An 18,643-nucleotide genomic window follows, 5' to 3' on the forward strand; every position below is an offset into this window, starting at 1 on the left:
CCACAGGTCCCGCAGGCTAAAGGTAAGGTACAACAATAAATCCAGCAAAATAGTGCATGTCAGTGACTCAGACCAAGAAAAAATACACCCAATGAGTTAGTAAAAAAAGCTATGACACTTTACTCCCACGTTTTTCTGTAACTACAGACACAGTTTGGGTTTTGCCCAAATTTTCAGTTGACAACCCCACCAGAAAAGTATAATTAAGTTGAAAAATATCTGAATGACAAGCTGATCATTTGAATGTAGTAGAAGTAGGTTTTTATTTTCGGGATTGAGAAAAATGTTTCTGATTTTCACATGGGTGCTAACAAGTAATTTTGTGATTTATGTTTCTCAGCTGAGAAGAAGATTTCTGTCATGGACTTGTGATATTTACAAGAGTTACAGTTTCATTTTTCATTGTAGAAAGACAGGGGAAAGGGCATGAGCCATCAGGCACAGGCTTCCACATGAGGCTCAGCCCACCAGGACCACGGTGATGCCCCCGGCTCTCACCCACAGGCCCCACAGCAATGTCTCAGCTGTCACCCACTGTGACCCATGAGCATAGCCCACAGTTGTCACCCACCTCAGCCCACAGTGATACCCCCTACCAGCTCTTCTCTAAACTGAACTCAACTGGGTGTCCAGAATTCCAATTGCAGCCTCACAGTACCCTGGAAATAGACGGTGTGTGTGGAAAAGGAGACACAGAGCAAAACAAGGCATTTTCAACCAAATGTTTCAGTGCAGCAGGTCTTAACCATGCATGAAAGGACAATTCTTTTTTCTGGAGCCCAGTTCTGGGCCTGAAATCAGAAAAGATGCACTGTCTCCCTTACGGAGAGGATCTGTCTTCTAGTCCATGTTATCTGAAAGTATATCCCTGCAGGGTCTGATGCTCTTGTTATTCTTTCTAGGTGGCTAGGCCAGGGCATGAAAGGTCATCAGCAACTGCCTCCTTTCATAGAGAGCCTCCAAGGACAGGCGGATTTGGAGGAAGCAGCCAGGGCTCTGAAGTCCTCCCCAAGTAGAGAGCTTCTCTCCTCGGACAGCCTGAGCCTGGTGCGTCCTTGTGTTAAGGCAGCGGCAGCATTCCTCAGCTGCTCCCTGGGTACAGGAGCGGAGGGGACGTTGCACAGAGTTCTCATCCCTCAAGGGCCCCAGAGTAATTCCACTTGAGATGTGAGGCCCCTGGCAATTCAGACCCGATGTTCCGCAGCTCTGAGAGCCGGGGTCATCCCCAGGAGCTCATTCCAGGCATGGTAGATTTGTCACCTGTAGGACAGGCTCTGTTCTAAGAAGGAAACCAGGGAGGAATTTTCTACTTTCTTCATTTTCCAGACAGCCGTGGATTAATCAACCATCAAACCAACCAAATCAACCCAACCAAATATGTGCTGGAAGAAACTTTATAAATACACAGTGGAGTCAAGAGCTGAGGAAAGGTTGACTGGGACACAGCAGGAAGCTGTCAGAGTTGCTGAGGGGTCCCCACAGGACCAAGAGGCAGACCGGCCATGGCCCCCCACTCCCCAGTCCCCACATTGGTCGGACAGCTCCTCACGACATCACGGGGTCTGACAAGCACTTTCTTGTGTATCTTCACCTCAATTGACCTTCTGGGAAAAGACCTTATCCTCCAGACCCTTTATCTGATGTGACTCAGTCTCCCCTCAGGGCTTTCTCATGGACAGACTCAGTGTTTGAGGGGAGTGACTAAGGGAAACAGGATTTGTGACTAACTCAGTCACTGTAGGAAGGTGAACTGGAAAGTCACCAAGGATCCCAGCACCTGTCTTTCCCCTTCTCTGTCACCCCCACCTCCAGGTCAGCTCCCACCCCGTCAAGTTATCCCATCAGCTCTGGGTCCACCTCCAAGGACTGGAACCAAGACCCCAGAACATGAGGCCCAGCTGGTGAAACAGGAGAGACTTAATGGCAGCCTTCAGCTTTCACATAAACTGCCTCTTTGTCTATTTGCCATTGAACACCTAAACCTTCTTCCTTATGTGAATTTGGCCAGGGATGGACAAAGTGTGGTGACCCTTGCCAGCCCTTCCACAGCCACAGACCACCCTGCTGTCATCCCGATTGCCCAAGCCCCACGAGTGCCACACCATGGGCCACACTTTCTGACATCTTAACCGCCCTCCGTAGAACTCTGTGTCCCACTCCCAAGGGGCCCAAATGCTCTCTCTACCCCAAGCTCAGCGAGTGTTCATGAGGGTTCGGGAGCCAGTAGGTTAGCGAGGGCCTTCTGGAGAGATGTCCTTCCCTAAAGAAGTAGCTCTGATCAAACAAACAGGCAAACGAAAGGTCACCCACAAGTCTGTCACCACAAGTTTCAGGGGTGCACAACCTGCAGGAGCCACTGCATGTTGCAGACCTGTCAGTGGGTGATGTGTCCTTCGCTGGCCTCCCGCCTGCCTGCTGTGCAGTTGGAGGGCGCGCGTTTCTGCAGCTGGACTGCAGAGGGCGGATACCTTTGGGGTGGCATGTGGTATCTCACTTTTTTCCAAAACCTGGTCTTTATGCACTGTGACTGCTCTGTGAAGTCCCCACTCCACTGGATGGCCCCGTGCTTCTGTCTGATGTACTGGATTGACTCCGGCATGGATGTATAGTCCTCAATTTTCCCCAGTTCAATCAGAATGACTTTCATCCCGTCCTGGATGAGGGCGTTGTAGACTGCGATTTGTTCTTCTGGCATGTTCTTCAATAGGCCAAAGCTCACCCCCCATGCGGGGTCTATGATGACCATCAGCCTCCTGCATAGCTTAGTGTTTTCATCGATGACATTGGCCACAGCTAGAAAGAAAGAAAACAGATTCAGAAGATCTCATGAGTAACACAGCCCGGGTCACAATGCTACTGAGAATATTAGAAATGGCACTGAGAAGAAAAAATAGACTTTAAGATGAACAGGACTTAGGGATGGATTAACAAAAGTGTGGGGGGGTTTGTTTTCATTTTTGTTTGTTTAATTAATCACCTCTTCTGTGAAGCCTTTCTGCTTTTCCCTAAAGAATCAGTTCTTTATGGTCATGAGTCACTTTTTTTTTTTTTTTGTAGTTTGTTGGTATGTCACCTTCCCCAGCAAACAAGTATCTTATCGTGCCTAACTTTGTATTTCCAGACTAGCTGTAGGTCAGGTATATAGTAGATAATCAATATGTTTTTTTAAAAAATAAGTAGATTTTAAAAGGCTAGGGAAAAATGTAATTAACTCTGATGTTGTGTTAATCTTGTATTTGTGTTTTCCTCTTGTTCTTTATACCTATTTAAATGACCAGGATGGGCCAGCCCGTGGCTCACTTGGGAGAGTGTGGTGCTGATAACACCAAGGCCACGGGTTCAGATCCTATATAGGGATGGCCGGTGTGCTCACTGGGTGAGCGTGGTGCTGACAACACCAAGTCAAGGGTTAAGATCCCCTTACCAGTCATCTTTAAAAAAAAAATAATAAATAAATAAATAAATAAATGACCAGGATCTATGCAACTAACTTGGAACCCAAATAGCACAGCCTACTGATTGCTTGGGAAGGGAGGGGAGGGTTCTTTAAACACCCATCGCTGCAAACACTCTTTGGCCTGCAATTGCCTCCTGTAGAATATAAGAATAGACTGCAGCCTCTAAGGACAGAGTCTTCTTGTTTGGCTTATTTTTGTATCCCTAGTGCCTAGAATAGTAGCCAGCACATAGAGTACTCAATAAATATTTGCTGAAGAAGTGAGTGAGTAACATTTCCTAGTGACTAAAAAAGGATGTTTATTTCAGATTTCAGCCATTTTACTGTACTTTTCCGTTTTACGGGGAGAGAACAGAGGACAGGAGGGAACTTCTGGGTTGGGCGTCCAATGTGTGCTAAGCTCCATACTTTCCCTTCTCAGATTTCCTCATCCAGTTTGCTCAGCTGAGTCAGGGAAGTTTTCTTATTCCCATTTTACAGACGAGACAACTGAGGTTCAGAGACGTCCACTGAATTGCCCAAAGCTATATACTCCTATTAAATGGGAGAAGTAAATTTAAAAATCTCCCATTTTATTTAGGTGGGGAAGGAGCGAGGGGGGTTGAGGTTTATAAAATCACCTTTAAACATGACCCGATTTAAATATTCAAGCTGATAGAGAACACTCTGCAGTTAGTCTCAGTGACATGAGGGCAAATGACCACTTGTCTCCTTTCGGTCTTTTGGCCAAGACTACGTCATGGGCCACTGTTCATGTGCATGGATTAAGTACATCCTTACTCTAAAGTGAGACTCACACAACTGCCCCCAGGAATGCCAGTCACGGTGGTGCAGGAATGAGCTGCGTGGAGAAGGGAGCCTGCAGGCTCTGGTCACAGCCTGCCTGAGGTTCCACGGGGAAGGCGAGCAGAGTTGCCGCTCTTCGTAGAGTGAAGGAAGAGAGAGGTTCTTTTTTATTATTATTGTTTTTATACCTCACTTAAAACACACCTTGTCCGGGGAACTCATCCCTGCCAAATATGAATAACTTATATCCGCACTGCTGCTCCAGCACCTCTGGCAGGATCTTCAACACCAGCGTGTCCACGTCGTGACTCTGGCTTTCACTTTGAGGCTTTGGGTACAAGACGTATGCATCATACAGCTTCCCATCTGAAAAGGAAGTGGGGCAAGCTCAAGGAATCATTCCCACCAAATTCTCTCACGTGAGCAAGGGGAGAACCCGAGGTGCTGCCATGATGTGCTTTTGGCTTGGGTTCAGTGACTTCAGAGTGCCCTGCTGGCTGGTGCCAGGCACTGCCACGCTATGACATCTCACTCTCACAAATCATCCTGCAAGGTTTCATCCCCACTACACAAGAATGGAGGTGAGACTGGGAAGGTTGCACCATTTCCACCATTCCTAATTCCATCCCAAGTCTTGATTCTAAGCCCACTGCTCCTGTGATGTGGCTGGTAATGAGAATTAAGAGCAGCAGACTCCACCCATGTTACCCTTGGTGGGGCCTGTGCACAGAGTTCTTCCCTAACTGCACCAGGCAAAACAGGCCTAATCCCTCCTAATTTAGACCCACTAGTGAATTCCATCACTGCAATTGTGCAGAATTGTGTCATACAGAGAACGAGCATCTGAGCAGACCCTAGGGATCTGCCATGCCATTCTGAGAAGTCAAGCATGACAGCACGTCACCACCGTCACAATGAGCAGTATTGAGCAACCACTAAAAACAGTCTCTGTGCTCACCAGTGCAAGGATGCACAAGACCCGGGATCTAACTGGGCAGACCTTTCACATGCACAGAGCAAAAACAGCATAAGGCACCACAAGACTGCAACGGCTAAGTGAACAGCAGAGACAGGAAGAAAGGAAACTCCCAACTGTCTGGAGTTCCCGAAAAAACTTCAAAACAGCATGGTCCAGGGATTTTAAAGGGTGAGGAGGGTTTAGAAGAAAGTGTGGGTCTTAGAGTGGAGGTTGAGCAGGCACAAAGAGAGCCTTCCCAGGAGTTCTGTGAATGACACACTTCAGCAGGGCGAGAGGGCTTGCATGGGAAGACAGGGATTGTGGGCGTTGCATTGGAAAATGTGATTTCAAGGTCCGGGCCCCTTGAAAAGTCACAGCCAACCTAATGGGGAACACGAGAGGGGAGCTTTCTTTTCTATCCCTTTTCATGGGAGTTTGTTTGATGAACGGGCTTGGAGATGGGGTGCTTCTAAGATTAACAAGAGAAGGCAAAATCTTGCTTTTCTCTAGTTGTCTAAGTGACAATAGTTAACACGTATACTGAACTTTACAGTTTAAATGTTGCCTTTTCTCATTCCATCAGTTCTCACACCAACCTCTGCCAACCTTCAGGTTTCTGCTCTTGGCCATCCTCTGAAGAATGATAATGCACAAGCATATGCACATACGTGCACACCTGTGCACACACGTGTACACATGCGGTCGTGTGCACACGTGTCCCCATGTGCACAGTCCTACACATGCAGTCATGCGTATGCATGCACATGTACATGTGACTGCACACACACATGCACACATATACACTCTTTCTCTGCCTTCCCACCCTCTGTGATGAAAGGAAGCCATGTGAGAGTGGGGACTTGTGCTCCCTGCTCTGCTCTCAGCACCTAGAGTAGGAGCTGGTGCAGAAGCAGTCTCAGTCAGCACTTGCCAAATGTCTGCATAAAGCTTGATTTTACAGAGGCCCAAAGAGGTTATAACAATGTTGGGGACAGGTCAATTTCAGCTTTAAAAGTGGAATCATAGGGCAGGTATAAAAGGAATGATTAACTCTGTGTCTAGAGTTGGCAAAAACCCAACACAACTAAAAATCCTTGTGGAATCTTGTAGGTCACTGGTCTGGACCACCACTCAAACAAGTGGATATTTTTCTGTATTAAATTTAAAGTCATACATTTGACTTTCCAAAGCCAGAGGATTGTAGAATAGAAAAAATTTTTAAAAAGAAACATTTCATAGAGTTCTTATGTTTCTGAACTTTTAGGGAATCAAATTTTTCTGTTTAAACATTTGGTCGTATTTCTCCCTTTGCTTCTGATAAGGGTTTGGTCGTGCTGGTGCTCCGTTCACCACAGAGAGAAGCCTCCCCAGCAAAGCGGTATTTCCTGGCCTCGTAACTACAGTGAACATCCAGGTTCATTGCCACTTCTGTCTCAAGCCCTGCCACTGGTAACTCTTTTCTCTCAATCTGTTTCTCTTTTTTTCCCATCACCTCTGACTATGAAATAAACCCACCACTTTTGCTAAGTTATTCTCTTTTTTGCAAGTGTCCCATGTTCCCTGTCTGTAAGCAGGGTGTCTAGGACACAGGCACTTGTGGATATCCAAACTCAGGAAAAAAAGAGATATGAGTAGCAAGAAAGTCTCACACCTTTCAAAAACTCAAAATATAAAAACATCCCCAATTTTTGGGTCATCTTTTTTCCCCTTTTCTTTCTGACTAAGCATTTGAATAGAAATACGACTTGCTGACTTGTTCTCAAAATGCAGAGGTTTCCATCACCTTCACATGGCATCATTTCCTGAAATACAACAAAAGAGCAGTGGGAGCTTTTGCCTTTCGCAGGCAACAGCAGCCGGCACTTCCCGGCTTTGCCTGTCACGATCACTTGTGAGGAGCACGGCTGCATCCTCAGAGTGTGATAAGCAACCCGAGGCCAGCAAGGCTGCAGGAGCTCTCTGAAGTCTCCCAGCTGGTAAATGCATAGCCTTGATCTCAGCCCAGGGCCAGGGTCCCTCTGGTGTGGCTAAAATAGGAATTAGGAGCAGGAACGTCTCAGAGCTTGTCCCTCATGGGTCCTGTGCAACTGCGTCAGACTGTATTTTCCAAAAACAGCTCCAGCAATGTTTCTAGTCCCACACATTCTTTCAGAACTTTACCACACCCCCACAAAGAGGCAGGATCTGTTTCTTCTCCTTAAAATTGGGTAGGCCTCTGCAGCTGCCCCGACAAATAGAATGTGGTGGAGTTGACCTAGAAATTCAGACGTTAGGTTATAAAAAAACCCATGGCTTTTGCCTGGCTCTCTTGCTCTTGAGACACATGTTCTTGGAAGCCAGCCACTGTGCTGCAAGGAAGCCTGAAGCAGGCCACACAGAGAGGTCGCTTCAGGAGGCCCCTGTGGAGAGGGGCTGAGGCCACCAAAGACAGCCAAAATCAACTGCCGCTCCTCCAGCTGAGACCCCAGACATCCCGGAGCTGAGACAGGCCGTCCCCGCTGTGCCTGTCCACACTCCTGGCCCACACACCCCATTAGCAGTGCTTGTTTTGTGCCACCGAGTTTTGAGGTAATTTGCTTCCCAGCTGTAGTAACTAGAACAGTAACTGAGGAGATAACAATGAACAGCAACAAGTAACAACGTGCTGGACACCTCCCACTGTCTTTCACCAAGAAGATTCCAGAAGTGCAGACCTACTAGCGAGCGTTCTGAGGAAACTGGGCCCTGCGGCAGACGCTTGCACAGCACGTCTCTGTAACGCTGAGGTGACAGTTACCCAGGTCCTGGCCAAGTCCCTTTATTTTCTGAGCATACCACCAACCCTCCTCCAGTGTCTAAGCATGTGCATTTGCCTTTACTGGCTGTTGGCTTAAGATACAAAGGCTCATTTGAATAAGTCAGTATTTATGAAGGACTACCTAGAGATTATTCAATTCCCTGCTTTCTCTTGATATGATATTGTTAAATTTTAGACCTGACCAAACCAGACTGGTGGGAAAATCAAACAGATTCAATCTGGCCTTCCTGTAAATGTTTTTACTGAATTGCATAAGGTTTGGCTTTTAGCCTCAACATGCATGAGAGACAGTAGAAGAAAAGCCACATTAAACATGTTATTACATTTGCCACGGGAATGTTGAGGCAGACAGGGTTTCTTACATCATCCTGTTTTAAAATAACTCCCTACAAAAAATCTCCCTTGAAACTAGTCCCGGAAAATCCATGTTCTCTCATGAGCAACTGGAAGGTTTCTGTGAACAGTACACGATGGATCTTGTAATCACCTTTCTTTTAGCTTTGAAAGCAAATTCACCTCTAAACCCATCCAAGATTTGTTGTTAACTCCACCCTGATTTATTTCACCATTTTACCTTTTTTCACCTTTGTTCACTGTACCTATTGTTTTTATTTTATTTTAACACTCACTTGTACATATTTGTGGGGTACAGTGTGTTCCTTCAACTGTGCTGTTTTTAATCTGTCTGTTCTACAGGTGCATTCTCCACAAGCCTATTTGGAATAAGGTGAGGCACATGCAGATCTCTCCAGTGCATTTTTAAGCTGAGCTTTCCGTTCTTGTACACACCTGCACACCTGGCAGGACAATCATAAAAGTGCCTCGGATTTGAATGAGTATATACAGAATCTGCTGACTTCAGCCAGGCCTGTCAATGGCTCTGACTAAAACTGTGTCACACACACCTAACTATTTATTAGTGGTCTTATCAAGCTTAATCCAGCTGTTGGTGTAAATGACTTATCAAAAGAGGGACATAGGGCCGAGCCCGCGGCGCACTCGGGAGAGTGCGGTGCTGGGAGCGTGGAGACGCTCTCGCCGCGGGTTTGGATCCTACTCACTGGCTGAACACCGGTCATGAAAAAGACAAAAAAAAAAAAAAAAAAAAGAGGGACCTAGTGTCTCTCTCCCCCTCATTTGTATCTGCTGTCCATTACTCGGTGTGCTCCCAGATAACTGAGAAAACATCCTTGAGGGAAACAAAGCTGTAAACAAGATCTGAGACTTATCTGGGAGTCTCATCACCAGCTCATTGTTAAAGCCAACACTCAAAGGGAAGGGATGTGATTACAGGGTAGTTCTCATACAGTGAGCTGTAGAGAATTAAATCACAAAGTGCACGTTTCTGAATTTAAACAAAGAGGACCACTGGCTGCCTGTCAGCTCCTATCTCCAAATGCTCGGCCCTGGGTTCAGAATTCGAGCTGCAGCCTAGTCTCAGCAGAGGGTGGGGCTCCCTGAGCAGCTCACGTGCCCAGCTCCTCCTGCTCAGGGTGAGTCACTATTCCTTTTTTCTCTTCCTGCTGGGCGGACCACGCACTCTGCACATCATGGCTGCAGTCACACTCTCAGGAGAGGTGTGAGTCAGACAGGGAGACACGCCATGGGGCCAGAACACCACGCAAAGTGACACAGCCCTCCAATCGTCAAAAAACAGAAAGCAGCAGAACCACTCACATGTGTGTCAGGAAAAAGAAGTGCGGGTGGACTGAATTGTCTTCTCAAATGGATGCAGGCAGGAGGACAGTCATGGGTGGGCTCAGACAGGGCAGCCTCTGCAGTGACCACAGCCAAAAATTGAAAGCCCTCGTCCAGTCAGGCCATCTGCAGTGCTCGCAGCACTTCAGGTTGTGCTGGACAGGCAAGGCTCGATTGAATTTTGCCATCAAAAAGGAGTTTGTTGTTCTCTACATGGCTCAAGGCTTGCTAATTTTGAATTCTGTACTTAAACTTAGAATCAAGTCTGAGTTAGGACATCTGTGTTTTATCAAACATGTGGACAACTTGTACTGTGCATTTAGTGTGCAAAGCAGGCCCTCAGTGTAAATGGTGCTCTTCTGTGTGTCAGTTACTCATAAAACTCGCCTGAACACCCAGTTCCCCCACTTTTCCACTCTTTATCACTGCATGTCTCTGGACTTGAAAGGTATAAATTTGAGCATCTCCATGCTTGTCAGCTTCACAGATTTCTTTTGGCCTTACATTAATTTTTCCATCCAAATAGCACAAAGATTTACAACTACAATGGTGGAAAATGCCTGTCCCCCAGAGTGTCAGAGTCACAGAGAAGATTTCTATGTTAAAAAGCGCCAGCAGGACACAGACACCACAGACTAAAACCCCAGAGTAGAGTGGTGGGGGGGCAGCTTGCTTTGACCTCCAGGCAAGCAGCGGAGCCCCCGTGCCCCGGCCCCTGCTGAGTGCTTTCCGGCACAGAGCTCAGCTCAGTCACTTGCCAGCTCTCGGCGAGGTGGGATTCGCTTGATTTCTTCTTCGGTTTTTCCTTTTTCTTTCCTTCCTTCCTTCCCTTTTCTTTTGTTCCTTCCTCCCTCTGTCTCTCCTTTCATCCCTCCTTCCCTCCCTCCCTTCCTTCCTCCCTGCCTTTATTCCTGTCTTCTTTTCTATAGCTTAGAATTAGAAGAAAATTAAATATCTTTCTAAGTTCATACGGGGAGAAGCGGAAAACTCACACTCAGCCTTAGGTTCATCTCTCTCTCTACCGAGGACAGGGCCTAGAGATCCGCACCCACAGGGTGCCACAGGGTGCATCACTCCCCATAACACAAAGCGCCGCTGTGCTGAGCACACATCATGATGCAGAGACCTGGCTCTACGAGGAATTTTCCTCTTTTGCAAACACTGACGGATGTGAGGGCCTTTCTAACACGGTTGCAGTGGGACCCTGAGGATGACCTGCTCCTGCTACTTGTCACTAGGACCTGCAAGCCTTATTTGATGGAAGGACACTGATGAGCACAGACTGATCTTTTCTCTGAAGCATAAGCAGTTCCACGGGATTCCTTCCTTTAAATTTGCAACAACATGAAAGGCCAGCTAGTAAAATACGACAAAGTGTGTTAAAGTGGTTATATGGGTGAGTAGGTAACAAATTTGAGGCGTTTTTTAGTGATTACACACACTTACCTTCTATGGTCCCAGTAGAACGGAAGGCACTGCGGTACCAAAGAACAATGTCGATCTTGAAAATGTTGTAGACGCACACAGCAGACACAGCCACAAGTGCCAAGGCACCAAGCCCTCCTACCAAGTAAGCTCGAAAATCTGGAGCTACAAATGACAGCAAAATAATAAGAATACAGAGTCAAGTATATCCTCTACTAGTACAGATCACATTCTAAATGCCAAATGGAAATATATAAATGTCAATAAGGGCACTGCTTAAATATTTCTTTAAAGTTAAGTAATAGGCTTGGGAGTAGAGTAATCTGATCTGGACTGGGAATTTTAGGACAGAGATGGGCTCTTGGGAACCCAGGAGAGGAAAATTCCTCAGAGCGCTGGATACTGATACCTTGTGCCAGCTGCATGAGGACCGCTTTCCAAACCCACATGTCCGGGTTCTGCTACCTGCAAGCCTTATGTGACAACACTAGACTCTCCAGGGGCCCAGCCCAAATAAGTTTACTGGGAGGTTCCCCAGGTGGTTCTGTTGCATGTTGGCGATTGCAACACTGTTCCGACTGCTTCCCGGTCACTCAACACTGAGCAGCAAGGCTCCCATCATAAATAAAGGGCCATCAGCTGTCTCCCCTGGAAGCCACTGCTGTTGGCTCCACAAGACTGGCCGAGGGCCAGAGCGTCGCCCAACCCTCCCCGTGACAGAGGAGCCTGAGAGACACGGCCTCAGGCAGGGCGTGTGCACCCCTCTGTGCCCGGGGAGCATGGTGCTCAGCGACGATGAGCACAGCACGAGTGGCGGGCAGAGCCCAAGGAGCAGAACCAGTTCCTCTGGCACTGCAAGTCCGCAAAACACGCTTCTACATGTCCAAGAAGAGGAACAGCCCAGCCTCCTGCGTGCCACAGCCCAGACCCTGCCGCTGACGCAGGAGCCTCCAGGGTAGAGAGAGCTGGAAAAGAGGAAGGAGGAGGGAGGAAGAGAGAAACCCCCGTCCTCAGAACCCACCTCGCACACCGCTTCCTCCATCAGCCCTTCCTGAGCCTCCCTCCTCACCAGAGGTGGGCGAGGAGGGGAAGGACAGGGGTCCTTTCTTCTCACCCCCAGAACACTTTTATTTTTAAAATGCTCATTAAGAGCTTATCACAACAGGCCCTAAGCCACACCATGCTGTAGGCATCTCGAGGCCCAAGACTTCCTATTTGTTATCGTGTGTCTCTAAATACTTCACACAATAAAGCCAACAACTGAAACCACATTTGGTATCCCCCCCCCCAAACTAAGTCCTACTGCAGCCAGGTGAACTGCTCTCTACGTGGGTGCCTGATCGAATCCTGACCACTTTTTAGAACTTCTGGCTCCCCACCATGAGAGAACCCCCCACCCCCTTGCTCTTTCCCGGCTTGTGATTCCTTCTTGGAGCAACAATGCCACTTCTTCCTCTGGGAGGATCCAGGTCAGGCAAGTTTTAGTGTATACTTTAAAGATCTTGGTAGTGAAAACTGTCACGATAGGAAGATCATGCCCACAACATTTATGGGATTCTAAAAGCCCCTGGCAATAGACAGGAGAGATGGTCTGAAATTTCTGGGTTGATCATTCCTTGCATTCAGGAGTGTTGATACCTTCTGCTCTGTAAATGAGTTTAAAGATGATTAAATCAAATCAGGACATTGATGAATAAATTCAAAGGGAATAGGGGCTTTGAAATAGAAATAAATAGAAAATTCACTGTTGACACATATACCAGATGCCCTGGCATATATATAAAGGAGGTATTTGCCAGCTGAGTCCATATGGCTACCCCCAGCCTCCAACTGAGACAGTAGGTGAGAACAAGTAATCAAAGGAAATTCACAGAGGGGTACATCTGATCTAAACAACTTTCTAGTGATCCATTTCAGACAAACCAAATAAAATTCAAATCTGGATGTGTCTTCAACAAAAACAAGGAAGCAAACGGAGAAGCTGGAACCATAACTCTGCCCCCAAGAAAACCAACAAGAAGCTTGAGTTTAGAGGATGATGTTCCTGAGAACTCAGGGCAAATAAAATAAAGTGCACAGGACCAAACACACTGCATTTGAGATTGGAAGTGAGTGTCGGTAGGAACAGAGATGAATTTAGTAATAAGCACAGCTTCTTAATCAGCCTAAAACAAAGCGAACGAAGGACCCCTCCCTCCTTGCACATGATTGACAGGTATTAGCTGGTGACAGCATAGTGCCTCAGAGCCAGGACGTGGTCTCAGAATCCTTCTGAACACAGTAAGTCTGTACTGGCATGGAAATCTGCATTGGCCAGCTTCAGTCTAGGTAAACAAAGAGCTCCAACTTCTAGGTTGAGGCAGATTTCAGTTGTAACCACTTCAGGTCTTGTGGAATCTCCAAGGCTTTACACAATCAGCTTCCCCTCCTTTCCCTGGGGTGGACCCAGAATCACTCCCTCCGGGCTGAGCCAGGTTGCATTTCGGATGGAAGCTACTGCGGAGCGAGAGGGGAGGAGAGGCCAGCCGATCCTGCCCTGCTCCCTGGGTGAAAAATGATCCTGTCCTCACCGGCCTACCACACACTGCTGCAAAGGCCTCAAAGTCCCTTCCTTCATCAAAACACGGGGCCCACAGAGACCTGCCTTTGTCTCTGCTCCGATCCTCTGGTCTGCAGGGAAAATGAGAGAGAGAACTAAGAAATGAGTGGGATCAGGTAGACCAGGGAGACCCCGAAAGCCAAGCCAGGGCTTCCAGTTCATCCCAGGGATAAGCATGTGTCACTAATGTCCAGGCAGGGGTGGCAGGGTGATAGCCACCCTGGGAGAAGATGACTCTACAATGGTCACCAGAATATACTGGACCAGAAAAAATCCTCAAGGCAAAGAAACCACTAAAAAAATTGATATAATCCTCCAAATGGCACCTAATAATGGTCAGAACCAGGATAATACTAATATAAATAAGCACTTTTTTAAGAATTCACGAAATGTCAGGCTGTGTGCTTGGTTTATAAAAGTATCTCATCTGAGTCTCTCACACACTGCTAGCCCTAGCAGTAAATATTGGTAAATCACACTGGAGAACAGTATGGCATTATTTAGAAAAGCTAATGACAGGCTCTCATCTGGAAATTCTACTCCGAATGATGTATCACAGAGGGACGCACATACTTGGATACCAGGACACACATACAGAAATTCTCATAGCAGCATTATTTGTTAAAAGTCCCAAACTGGAAATTATGCCAATGACCACATATTTATAGTAGAATGGATACATCGTGACCTAGTCATTCAACAGAACAGGACTCAGCAATGAAGATGAACAGACTACAGTTACCTGCAGCATCATCAATGTGCCAATGAACCCCACACACCTGAGCAAAGAAGCAGACATAAAAGGAAACCTCCTGTATAAGCTCTTAACGCTCAAAAACAGGCCAAACTAAACTCTTGTTAGGGATATGAATGCAGATGGAAAAGCAAAGAATGACTTTTTATTAGTTGTTATGTAATCCATATATTCTGTGTGTCCTTTACTATATGTATATTATATTCCACAATAAATAAAAAAAGAAAATCCCAGTTGTTTCTCAGAACAATGCTTGAAGGAAGGTAGTGTTATGATCCTCATTTACAGACGAGGAAAAGCAGGCACAGAGAGGCTGCGTAACAGTTCTGAGTTCACACGGCTCACGCATGGCAAAGCCAGGATCTGATCCTAAAAACCTGGACCCTAAAGGCCTGGGTTGGAACCACTCTGCCACCTCGCTTGCTAGGGGGAGCAGGCAGGCGGGGACGGCTGCAGCAGGCAGGCCCTGCGTAGGAAGGCTGTGCAAACCTCAGCAACTGCAACTGGGTGGAGGCACAAGGGAAGCAGAAGAGGGCATCAGAGCGACCCCAGATTCTGAGCCTGGATAATGTGGAAGATAGAAGGGTACCAGGAACAAAGGTGAGAAAAACAGGAAGAGAACCCAGAGGTTTGAGAGGATAGTATGCTTCCAATCTTTAGCCCAATGTACCCGCAGTCCAGTACACAGCTGGGAATGCAGGCTGCCACGTGGGAAGAGAGAAGAGCTGGAGATCTGGAATTTGCACCTGCACAGGGTTGACAGTGATACCATAAAAGGAAGGGAGATTAATGGGGATGAGGATGCAGAAAGAAAACAGCACCGATGCTGGGACTTCCAGAATCACCCTGAGGTGCCATAGAGAAAGATGGGATGCACGCAATTGACTGGGGGAAAGTGATGGAAAGTGACTCTCCATGACAAGGAGAAGCCAGGGAGAAGAGCAAAAGTGGACAGTGGTGGCAGATGAGCCCAAGGCTCCTTCCACATGATGCAAACCAAGAGGATTCCCCATGGGTCCAGGGTGAGGAGAGGAGGGGCTGTGCTCACTCACAGTCCGGGCAGCTGGAGACAGAGTGACCTTGGCCCCCAGATCACAGAAGCAAGGTGAGCACGTGCACACCTGGAACTGCTGGCTGCCATGGACATCTCCTTAATCGCCCCTGTTCTAAGGGAGGTGACGGACACTTATGTGGTTATGAGCTGAGCATGAGCAAAAACACGTGTGCTGGCTCCTGTGGCAACCACTATATTTTGTATTAAGTTCTAGAAAAACATTTCTGCTGGGACTTTCGCTAGATGCATGTGAACATGGGTTTAACTGATCTTTAAGGGACACTAGCAAATTCAGGCCCTCTCTCGCACATAACTAGCCACACACACAAAAATGATATTAATAGAATCAAGAAAAAAAAACTGTCTTGGTCAACCACACGGCATTTTACAAGGTAGTTCATACACTTCCCCTGGAATGTTATGAATTTAAAGTTGTTCTCAAGATTCTGATTTTACCCTTAACTGTCTATTCTCCAGCTTTATTACCTCTAATGGATAAGCTCTGAACAGGGTTAGGAGTGTAGTCTGTGTACACACAGTGAGTTTGAAGCTCTCCTGCTCAAATGTTGGAATTCAGCCTCATAGATAATTTTACAAAGCTACATGGTAAAAGTCTACATAAGCATTTATTTATACATCCAGCTATTACCATCTAAAAGGTGAAAATCACAAGCAAATGGCTACATAAGTTGAGCAATCATGTTTAATAGCTTCTTAGAGTTTTGATGTTTAAAATTTCCATATACATTAATATGGCACCTTCAAAGTACACTGCAATAAAATCACAGCCTTACTCTAAGAACATCATCAGACACCAGCTCTTCCCCAGATTTCATATTTAGTGTCTCTCTTCAATACCACCCTGCTGCCTCACAAGGAGCATTTAATGTCATTTCTTTCCTGTGTTTCCTGGCCATCGTTTTGAACACACTGTATCCCACTGGAACCTCACCTGGGAGTTCTAACATGATGTATGCTGCAGACACTCCAGCACGGCACGTGAAAGGAAGGCCGTAATCCTCCATTCTTACTTCTAAGAAGGTTATGTTTACTGTGCACGAAGTGTGTTCCTGAAAAGCAGCACAGCTTCTATAAAAGAAAAGAGCTGATCATTAACCCATGAGTATTCACCCACATAAAATATTTACCCAAAACATTTCATAATCCTTTTTCTGGAGATCAAATTTTTTCCTAGAGTACACTTTGGGCCATCATTTTACCCCACGAGTACTTCACTGAGTGGTCCTTTGATGTGTGTAGATTGTGAGGTTGCAAATTTGCACTTTCTTCCGGACAGTGACAAGGAAGGGGGGCTCTGTTACTACAGACGCCCTCTGCTGCCCTGAGAGACTTCCCTGTCCAATCTCCACGCACAGTAACTTTCCTACACTGGAAGGGCCAGCAAAAGTTCTTATGCCTTCTGCCTTTGTTAGTCTTCTTTTCCACAGCTCAATTTATACCACCGAAAATTGAGCTTAGACCACTAATGACTACACACTATCTCCCCCAGAAGTCTTGTGTGGGTGATTGTTTTGCTGTCTAAGCCTTGAAGGCCCAGGCTCAAGATATAGCTCGATGGCTATTGGGACTGGTTTTCAGCAGTAGTTGAAAAAAATGGATCTTATTGCTCTGGGGCATACTTTGTGTTTTGTTCCCCAACTAGGTTTTAGGAAGACTGATAACACGAACATGTCATACTTCTTTCAACCAGACGCCTGGCCATGCACAGGCTTGAGAAGTTCCTTGAAAGATAAAGCCAATGGGAGTGATAAGGAGGCAGTGAGAAGTGTCTAAAAAAGGCAGTAGTAACACCAAATTATTTTAGATGGAGAAATTCTTGCTAGTTTTTAGAGAATCCAGAAAAGCAGAACACCTACTCGAATCCCTCTCTGATTCGTTTGGATTCATTGTAGTAAGTATCCACCAAAGTGTCATTGACCGTCCAGCACCGTCGATTTGTGTTGTCCCTTGTGTCTGTTATGTTGCAGTCCACGACAAGGGTGGAGCCTGTAAAACCCAAATTCGTAAAAATTACATGAAAATTCTACAAATTTTCAAATTTGTTATCACTTTGCTTTTGAGGCTTGATTATCTTTTGATTACCAGCAATACCCCCCTGGGTCAATGTTAATCTCTTTTCTTCTCTCCCTGGACAGAGATCATGAGGGACAAGTGGCCTTCCAGGGAATCTGCTGTAAAGGGATTCGCATATGCCGACAAATATCACCAGATTCTGATGAATGTTTTCCTCAATATCTGGCTTCTACTCCTAGCAACATTGGCAAAGAAGTTTACAGTTTACAAAGTAGTTTCTGCGCATTTTCTCCTTCAGTTTTCACATCTTCAATACAATCCTACAATGCAGGAAAACGGGAGGAGTATTACCCCCATGTTACAAATGAGAAAATTGAAGTTCAGATACATCGAGGGACTTGCCCAAGATCACGCATTAATTAGAGGAAGAAGTGAGATGTGGACTCCAGGTTCCTAATCCCAAGCGCAGTGGTATTTCTACTTCATCAGGTATGACCCCTCCACCCTTATCCCGTCTCCACACATATTCACAAATTACATTTAATAAATCTAGATTTTTACAATTTTTCCCCATGAACCTAGCAAATCCTGTTTCAAGGAGTGTTATTTATTCAAGGTGATATTTTAAAAAACTTATTGTGAAATATAAGAGGTATAGTGAAAAGTATAGAATATAAGTGCAAACATAATGGATTATTATAAAGCAAACGTCTACACCACCTTGGCCCCATCAAGACGATGGACATCACCAGAACCCGGGAGCCTCTGCACACTCCTTTCCTACTTCCACTGCTCAGCAGTTCGTGAGTCATCCACGCTGCTGCACGTAGTTACACTTCATTCAGATAATGGAACGTACTGCTATTTACCTCTTCTGCTGCTATATACACACTTGAATTGTTTCTGGTATTTGCCTAGAATGCATAAGGCTCCTGTGAATGCTCTCATGCACGTCTGCACACGTGCACACATTTCATGTATACATACCTGTATACTTCATGGGTAGACAAACCTATCTACCAGTAACACCAATAGAGGACAGATTACGCATATTTTCAACTTCAAACAGTTTCCTAAAGAG

The 18,643-nt window shown here is 46.2% G+C and overlaps 1 protein-coding gene across 1 annotated transcript in view; it reads right to left on the minus strand.

Annotated features, from left to right (window-relative positions):
* Positions 1-741: 741 nt before the first annotated feature.
* LOC134362644 (interleukin-1 receptor-like 2) overlaps positions 742-18,643 on the minus strand; it is a 52,158-nt gene continuing 34,256 nt past the window's right edge. The window contains exons 3-8 of the mRNA XM_063077823.1: positions 17,406-17,535; positions 16,481-16,617; positions 11,143-11,286; positions 4,448-4,609; positions 2,413-2,793; positions 742-791 (exon numbers count right to left, since the gene is read on the minus strand). Of these exons, the coding sequence (XP_062933893.1) occupies positions 742-791; positions 2,413-2,793; positions 4,448-4,609; positions 11,143-11,286; positions 16,481-16,617; positions 17,406-17,535 (1,004 nt within the window). The remainder of the gene's footprint in view (positions 792-2,412; positions 2,794-4,447; positions 4,610-11,142; positions 11,287-16,480; positions 16,618-17,405; positions 17,536-18,643) is intronic.

This window comes from Cynocephalus volans, chromosome 14 (assembly GCF_027409185.1).
Source record: "Cynocephalus volans isolate mCynVol1 chromosome 14, mCynVol1.pri, whole genome shotgun sequence".
Taxonomy (NCBI): domain Eukaryota; kingdom Metazoa; phylum Chordata; class Mammalia; order Dermoptera; family Cynocephalidae; genus Cynocephalus; species Cynocephalus volans.